Source organism: Rhea americana, unplaced genomic scaffold (genome assembly GCF_003343005.1).
Source record: "Rhea americana isolate MKP2758 unplaced genomic scaffold, rheAme1 scaffold_201, whole genome shotgun sequence".
NCBI classification, from domain to species: Eukaryota; Metazoa; Chordata; class Aves; order Rheiformes; family Rheidae; genus Rhea; species Rhea americana.
Genome location: NW_028186162.1, coordinates 864,772 through 872,776, shown reverse-complemented (window position 1 = coordinate 872,776; position 8,005 = coordinate 864,772). Strand labels below are relative to the sequence as shown.

The window sequence follows — 8,005 nt, the reverse complement described above, 5'->3', positions numbered from 1 at the left end:
CCTCTGCCCGCGCCTGCGCCGCGGCGGCTCCCCCCGCGCGAGCGGCAGGCTGAGATGAAGGGTTTTAATTACGTGTGGCTGAAGGACTCCGGAGGGACTCGGGAAATAAGCCCGAGCTGGAAGCGGTGGTTGGAGCTGCTGCTCTGGGAGAAGAAGGGGGGGGAGAAAGTGGGAGGTTTTGGGGGGAGCGGGAGGCTAAATGGGGCTTTTGTGACGTCCCCTGCAGTGTGACTCAGGCTCACGGAGGCGCCCGGCTGCCAGCAGAAGTTGGCCTGGAAAGATTGTATCAGCCCCGGAGGACGTGGTTTCCAAACCATCCCAGGATGGGTTTTGTTCTTTTCTTTTCCCCCTTTTCTTTCTTTCTTTCTTTCTTTCTTTCTTTCTCCCTCCCGGGCCATCTCTCGCTCGCTCTCTCTTCTTGGCCGGACGCTTTTCCCGACTCCACCCTGCACGCCCTGGCCAGCGCTCCCGCGGCGTTCCCGTGCCTGCGGGCTCTCCGAAAGGGCGCCGTCCGGGGCCGGCGCGGTCCCCGGAGCGCCGCGGAGCCGAGCGGCGCCCGGCGCTCCGCAGCCCAGCCGGGGGCGCGGTGGGAAGGTGTCCTCCCGGGCCGCGGCTCCACGACGAGCAGAGCAAAGCCAGGCGATGTTCARAAGCATCCCTGGAATGGCTAAACGTTACCGGAGCGATCCCGGCCCCGTGTAAACAAACAGCAAGCGCTGGAGAGGGGCCCGTTTCCACTCGGCTCCGGCTCCGGCTCGGCCCTTTTCCAGCCCTGTGTGTAGCAAGCTGCCTGGGAAGCGCCAGGACCGGGGGGACTCACCAGCCGGCGTCGGGGCAGGGGGAAAACGGCAGCGTAACAGGAAAGAAAGGGGCAGGAGCACCGAGGCACTCCGGAAGCTCTGCCAGGAGCTACCTGCTGCGCCCGGCTGCAGGCTCCGCCAGGGAAGGGCGCGACGCCGGCGAGCCCGGGGGGCCAGCGTGCCCGGAGCCCCCGCGCCGCGCGGGAAGGGCTTTCCCCGGCGCCAGAGGGACGGAGGGAYGGAGGGAYGGAGGGAYGTCCGCCTGCCTGGGCGCCGAGCGGGGCTGCGGCGCGGGGCGGGGACGGCGGGGAAGCAAGAAGAGGAGGATATTTTTAGGATATTTTTGCCTTTCTGTGCACGATGCATGCTGACCTGCAAGCCTGCTAGTCCAGCCCCACAGTTTAACTGCAAAGAAACTAGTTTTTTTCTCCTTTCAGCAGCAAAAATCCGTGAATCTCCTCTCCTCTGCTGTCCCCATCCTCCTCAGGCCTCTCAGAGAGGTCCCCCTCCCCACCCTGCCTATTCCTCCCAAGACCAGAGTTTGTCATCCCTATGGCTTTTCTATCTATGGGAAACAAGCCGAGGGGTTATGTTTATAGAGAAAATAAACGCCTGCTCGGCCGCCCTCTATTTATAGCCTCGGGTGAATGTATATGCGGCGGGGCACGGCTGGGCGAGCCCGCGCGGGGGGACTCTGCGCCTACGGACTGTGTACGTACAGAAGGCTTTTCTCAGCCACATCTACCTCGGGCCAAAACTTTCCTCTCTCAGCCTCCTCCGCCCCCGTTCCCAGAGGAAATGACCCAGCGGACCCAGAAATTCTGTGGGACAGGATACATAAAACCTCCGAGCCGGGCTCAAGCGAAGCCGGCGGATCTATGTGTCGCTGAGGACCAGGCAGCGAAGGAAACGGAAAATTCCTGCTGAATCCCCGCGGGCCGGGAGCCCCCGAAACTCCTCGTTCCCACGTGTGCCAGGAGCTTCTCGTCTCCGGCCGGCCTCCGGGGAGACCTTCCATTTTAACGGCTCGTTCACGGGGGAAGTGACCCAGCTGCCGAGGGGCTCTGTGCTGTCGCCGTCCCCGTCCTTGCCCGGCCCGTTAGAGCCCCAGCTCRCTTGGGGAGCTAGGACGCGGCTCCGGGGCACGGATCCGCTGATGCGAATCCGTGGGGCAGGAGCGGGAGTAGGCAAGGAAGAAGGCGAGGGGAATTTTTCCTGGCAGCTCCTCCGTCCTGGGGCAGATCTCTGCCTGGGCTCAGCCGGAAGAGGTCTCCAGCAAAACCAGAGAACTGAGCTTACCTATTCCCCACGTGAAAAAGAAAGTAATGTATAGGGTGATGAAGGCAAGACCAAAAAACTTGAACAGAAAGTTGGGTTTGTAGTCACTGCAAACCTACTTCTTCCTGCCCGACGTGTCGCCTTGCTGAGCTGGGCGCCCTTCACGCCGTGTGAGACTGGCCGTGCCACAGCRCCTTGGAGCCAGAACCACGGAGCCGTGGTGTGACTGAGGTTGGATGGAGGTCTTCGGAGACCATCTAGCCCAACTCCCCTGCTCCAACAGGGCCACCCAGAGCGGGCTGCCCACCACCCTCTCTGGGTCTCTGCCCAGGTCCCTGCCGGGTCATGACCACCTCAGCCACAGCAGAGGTCCAGGGTGGCACCAGGAGGTAGTCACAGGACATCTCCAGTGTGGAATCGACAGGAGCACCCTCCTTCCTACAGGCACAGGAGGGAGAGGACAGAACAGAGTAACCTTTGCTGTGAAAATTAGCCAAAATAACCGGCAATGCCCAAACCAGCCCAAACAGCGGGAAGCTCTGATTCACACAACCCACAAAAACACATCCCTCCCCACAGTCACAGGCTGAAGTGGCACGGCCAGACGCCGGAAGGTGTGTGCACGCGGCGGTGGAGACCCCACCTTCCCTCCCCGGAAGGGCTCCTCCACCCACCCGCAGAAGGAAGGAAAAACAACCACCCTAAAAAACCCAAGGTTTGGGCAAAAGAAGAAAAAAATATTCACCAGCCCCATTCCTAACTGACTCATTGCCCATAAAGGCTCCTTTAATAACCAGTGAGTCATGGTATCGTGCTGAGAGTTTGGAGCTCTACGGCACGGTGAGGGATGAATGTTACTTTTATCATTTCTTCAGGCGGAGGCATGCGATGGGCCCCGCCACCCTGAATCTGTGCAGTTCTCCCCATGACCTCCTCTGCTCCCGTCAATTTTTAGCCGTGCCCTCCCTTCCCCAGGATGCTTTTCTGTCTGCTACTGTCCGCCTGTCTGTCCGGCAGCCAAGAGCAACCGTTCAGCACACTGCAATACCCAGTGGTATTACATGGAGCACTGCAAAACTGGAACATGCGACACACCCAGAAGGAGAGAGAGGAAGGAATGGAAAATACGAATTTATCACCCTCTTGAATCTGGGATATGGGGCACAAACAAGGCCGCGGTCTTTCGCCCCACCTCTCTATCAGCTGGTAAAGGATGTTTGGAGGGTCTGTTCTGAGAGAAGCGTGGCAGCTGAGCAGTTTTTGCAAGCCAGTATATGTGGCTTAGTCCCTATTTGACACCACCGAAATGCCTGGGAGAGGGTAGGAGGTCTGGAAACGGAGCTGCTGGAGTATTGCAGTAAGCCTACTTATGTGGTTTTCAAGCCCAGTTTTGCAGCATCCCAGGGTGTCCTGGCTCTGGTTTCTATTTTGCACAATAGCCCTTCTCCTTGGAACAGGACAAGGCACGTTCGCTGCTCACACGCCTGCCTGAAATGCGGACCTAGAYCGGGCTCGGGTCTCTGCAGCTTCAGGGCCTTGTCGACAGACCCTCGAGCAAGCAGACACAAGCACGCAAGGACGTGCTCGCCGGGGCGCTCGGCACCCTGCACAGACGCAAACACTCCTGGCTACGTATTCACACCCGCAGAAACCGCCCGGCGCTTGTGAGGCAGCGTGTGCGTGTGTGCGGGGGCAGGAGCAGCTTCCAGCTGATGCCCAGCTGRCTAACTCCCTGAGCTGGTAAGCTGAGGCACGGCTGAGGATCTATGCGTTTGAAAGCAGTTAGATAACTAATACATTTCTTATTTAAGGCTGCTTTCTGGAGCTTCCTCTTTGTCCAGTTCCTGCACATTAACAAAAACCTTGGAGCCCATCTGCAAACTTTACAAGTAAAATAAACACCACAAGGGACTGTCTTCTTCCTACCTTCACTGCAGGTCGGGAAGAGAGATTATTTCTCTTGATTTTGGTTTTTCTGTTGCATTTACTTTGGCAAAGCTGTGATGGCTGCTCCATTGCCAACACGGCCCTTAACCCGCAGCTGAGCCCTCATAGAGCTACAGGGATCKGCAGGGATTGGGGGTGTTTATGGAGTCGGCGTCTCCCGCTGCGGGGTCACCTAAGCCCTCCCCACCTGCCGCGGCCGGCCACGGGGTGCCCGGCTCGCGGGGGACGCGGGGTTTACCTGCGCAGAGCCCCCCGAGCGTCCGGGCCACCGCTGCCCCGGGCTGCGGCCTCCGAGCGGTCCGGGGACGCGGAACGGGGAAGGGGGTGGACTGAAAACGGGGCTGAGTTACAGGCAAAGCTGCCGCCCGAGCCAGGCGGCGGCYGTCGCGCTTGCTGCTGGGCTCACTTCTGGCACGGTCTCCCGCACGCACACGGGACACCCGGGCAGCGCCCGCGTCTCGTCYGTGCCGTACGGAAACACGCGCCGAGGAGTTTCCAGGACTTTCCCAGCTGAAGAACGTGGGCTGATGAAACCCAGGACGGCGCTAACRCTCGGGGCGTCTGGATTCCCAAAAAGGAGAAAAGCTCGAGCCCGGATTTCTTGAGCCACCTGGAAGGGACTCAGAGAGCGGCCCCTGGGAGCCGAAGCGCTGGGCTGGATTCAACGCCTGTTGCGAACAGTCTGTGCTTTGAGCTTAATTTAGGCACACAGACAACATCAGCCTAAAGCCTATGAAGTCGTGTTACTGTCCAGCTCTCAACCTGACGTTAGCTACTCGAGGCTGAGGTTAACCCTGTGCTGCTATCTTTGAGGACTGTGCTTATTATTGTATTTGCCTGCAGCCCTGTGTTGCTAAATATAAGAGTGAGACAAGAATATTCCTCCACGATTCCCACGATACCAGTTTGCATTCTCCCCCTTTCGTACTTTTTCCTGTTCTTTCCCATCAGCTGGAAACTTTTCCAGATGCTTGAAACTATGACCTCAAAACATGTGGAGCATTTACAACAAGAAAGTATGAATAAACCGTTTAGGTTTCCAAAAGTAGCCTAGAGGAATATCTGAGACAACTCCCCGGTGCCGGTAACGTGGGCTAGCTCCTCGCCGGCCAGGCGGACGGGAGCCGGCCTCGCCGGGAGGCGATGCCACGGGGCTCGCACGTGGTCCGCCTCGCACTGGTGGCCGCTCGYGGGTTACGGGGCGCAGGTGGTCCCRCCGGTCCCGGGAGAGCGCTGGGGTCAGCGATCTCTTCCATCTTCTCTAAGGTCCGTCAACTCTTAGCCTCGCCTCTCGGCAGCTAGATCAGAGTGAGATGAATCTCCTCCTTTTTCTTCGTCTGCCCACTTAGTTGAACACCAAGCACTGCTGTGATTTCTCCGCAGCGCCGGCCAGCCCCAGGCAAGTGGACGCAGGGGCGGCTGGACGTATCTAGTCCTGCAAAAGCACGGCGAGGTCGCTGAGCGGGGCCTGCCACACCGCGCGTGAGCACCTGCCCGGCTTCGGAGCCCGGAGCTGGCCGCGGACGCCGACTCGGACCGTTTTGCTGCTGAGAGTCAGTGTTGCTCCAGCCCTGACTCGACACCTGCATCGCCCTTGGGAGCCACGAGCCCCGTGCCGCAGGRCCCCTTCCCAGCCTCTCCAGGAGCCACGTCTTTGCACGAGGAGTCCTGGAGCTGTTTTTCTTCCAGCACATTGCTTGCCAAGGCATGAGTTCAGACTGTTTCAAGACATCTTTCTCCAGACATGCAGTGGTACAAGCTCTGCCCTCACTGACGCCCAAATTGTCTGCATTGGGGCAGCACGAGCCTCGGCCAGGGTGCATGGTGGCACCCTGGTCTAATCAAGAGTCTGCATTGCATGGGGAGCCACCTGGGCTCCCAGGCCCCACTGGGCACAGTCAGCAGTGACTGCTGGTCTTGCAGACTTCGGGGTTGCATTTGCTGTTCCTCTGGTCCCTGCTCCTGGGTAGTTAGTCCTGGAAGCTGGCTGTGAACACTACTTGCAGCGGCCCTATGGATCTGCTCCATTATCAGGGTCTGGTGTTCACTTAAGCCCGTCTGTTCACGTTCTTCCTTTGCCGTCATGCTGCCACGTGCTGGAGGGCATCCTCCACCACGGCTGTGCTCCCAGACTGGGTGCACATCAGGCACTCCTGGCTATGAACCTGGCTCTTCCCTAAACCCACCCTCCTGCTTAGCCGACATGGGGGGTGCCAGGCCAAGCTGAGCGCCCTGCAAGTCTCAAACCACCCAGCTGGGSAAAGAAGTGAGAGGCACCAGCTAAACATCCGCAGTACGTTCAAATCTGGCAGCAGCCGTCTGGCGATGCTGTATGTCTTCGAAACAATAAAGGTGYCTGCGCTACGAAACGCCTCCGAGAGTGCCAGGGAAGCCCTGCAGCCATCTGGGGTGGAGAAGTAGGTATCAGCGCTGCRTGGATAGATCCCCATCCAGGATCTAAAGGTCAGCGCTGGAAGGGAGAAGACCACTTTGTTCAGTAACAAAAGATTTTTTTCCACTTGGCTTGCCAGGCATCGTAATATTTTGGTGCACAGAAAAGGAAGAAAGGAAAAGAGAGCCTGGAGGAACAGAGAGGAGCATGTCCTGGGAGGTCACCTCGTCCCAGGGAAGGGAGCAGGGAGAGCAGAAAACCTCAAGGGACCTCCTAGGTGCTGAGGGCTCTCATAAAGCTGGGCGTGAGTGCAAGCCTCGTCCCCACACTGACATGCACTCAGATGCAGAAAATGGTTGGGAAGCGAAAGACTACACATGGTCAATAACTCATTCAGAAAACGGTGAGGCAAAGGAAGCYCAAGGCAGCCTTTCTTTTGCAAAACTTCTCAGGAAGCTTATAACTGCTTTCCAAAAGACCTGGATTTCTTTCCACGTTATCCCTGAAATTCTTCCATGTCCAAAAAGGGGAGAATGAACAGTCTTGTTTGTTCCTTCTGACATTTCTGCTGGCAAGAACGGACACGCTGGTGTCATGCAAGACAAGAACCTGCTGGGCTTTCACGGGTCGGACGAGGGGATCTGAGCACTGAAGCCTGGAAACGGCTGTCTGCTGCTGGCAGAGGCAGGAGGCGCACAGGAGCCTTCGTTGCTGCGTGCTGAGCTTGTGTGTGGCCCGGGGAGGAGCCCGCACGGGGTCCTCRGCACCCTGCTGCGCCACGCAGAGCSCCCGGCCTGGGGCYGGGCTTTGCTCCTGTCCAAGGCAGGAGGATCCCTGCCGTGGTCCATGCTGTCCCCTCACCTCCTCAGGGCCACCGCTACCCCAGTGACTGCTCCCACCTATCGCTGGCTGGAGTCCAGGCTCCCCGGGCTGGGGTGAAAACCCATCCTTCCAAATCCCCCTTGCTCTGGAGTGCAGCCTGACCCCCCCGGGCACGTCCAACCGGGCAGCGAAGCGCYGGGGGCAGAGACGCCGTGGCCCCGGGTCCGTGTCGCGGAGCTGCCGACCGAGCGCGCGGCAGCCGGCCCCGGCGCGATGGGCTGCGCGCRGCGCACCGAGCTGCCGCTCGGAGGTCCTGGGCTGAGGCACAGACCTGCCCCGAGCCGGACGAGACCCGCGGAGCCTGCCGAGGTCCAGACCCATGTCGGCTCTGCCCCTGTGCCGGAGCAGAGGCGGGAGGAGAGGGATGAGGAGAACGGGTGCGGGGAGGAGGAGGAGGAGGAGGAAGGCACGACGGGGTTGTGGGATCACCAGCGGGATGCTGAGACAGCGAGCGCCAGCGCCAGGAGCCATGCGGTCAAAACCGGCTGCTCCGCAGGGAAAACCGGGCATCGCCGCGCTCCGCGCCCGGAGGCCTGCGGGGATGGACACCCCCGGCCCCGGCACCCGCCACCCGCGCCGCGCTCCCGCACCCCGGTGCTTCCCGCGGGGCGGCAGAGGCGGTTGCGTTTCACGGGCTTTCGCCCCGCGTGCTGCAAACCGAGCTGCTTCCCGGCCGGCGCGCAACTCCCGGGAAAGCATCGCGCGC

At 59.9% G+C, this 8,005-nt stretch overlaps 1 protein-coding gene across 1 annotated transcript in view; it reads right to left on the bottom strand.

Annotated features, from left to right (window-relative positions):
- CSPG4 (chondroitin sulfate proteoglycan 4) overlaps nt 1-6,110 on the bottom strand; it is a 26,161-nt gene extending 20,051 nt beyond the window's left edge. Inside the window, exons 1-3 of the mRNA XM_085304013.1 lie at nt 5,915-6,110; nt 4,432-4,586; nt 3,559-3,682 (exon numbers count right to left, since the gene is read on the bottom strand). Coding sequence (XP_085160139.1) covers nt 3,559-3,682; nt 4,432-4,586; nt 5,915-6,110 — 475 coding nt within the window. The remainder of the gene's footprint in view (nt 1-3,558; nt 3,683-4,431; nt 4,587-5,914) is intronic.
- Between the last annotated feature and the right edge of the window lie 1,895 nt (nt 6,111-8,005).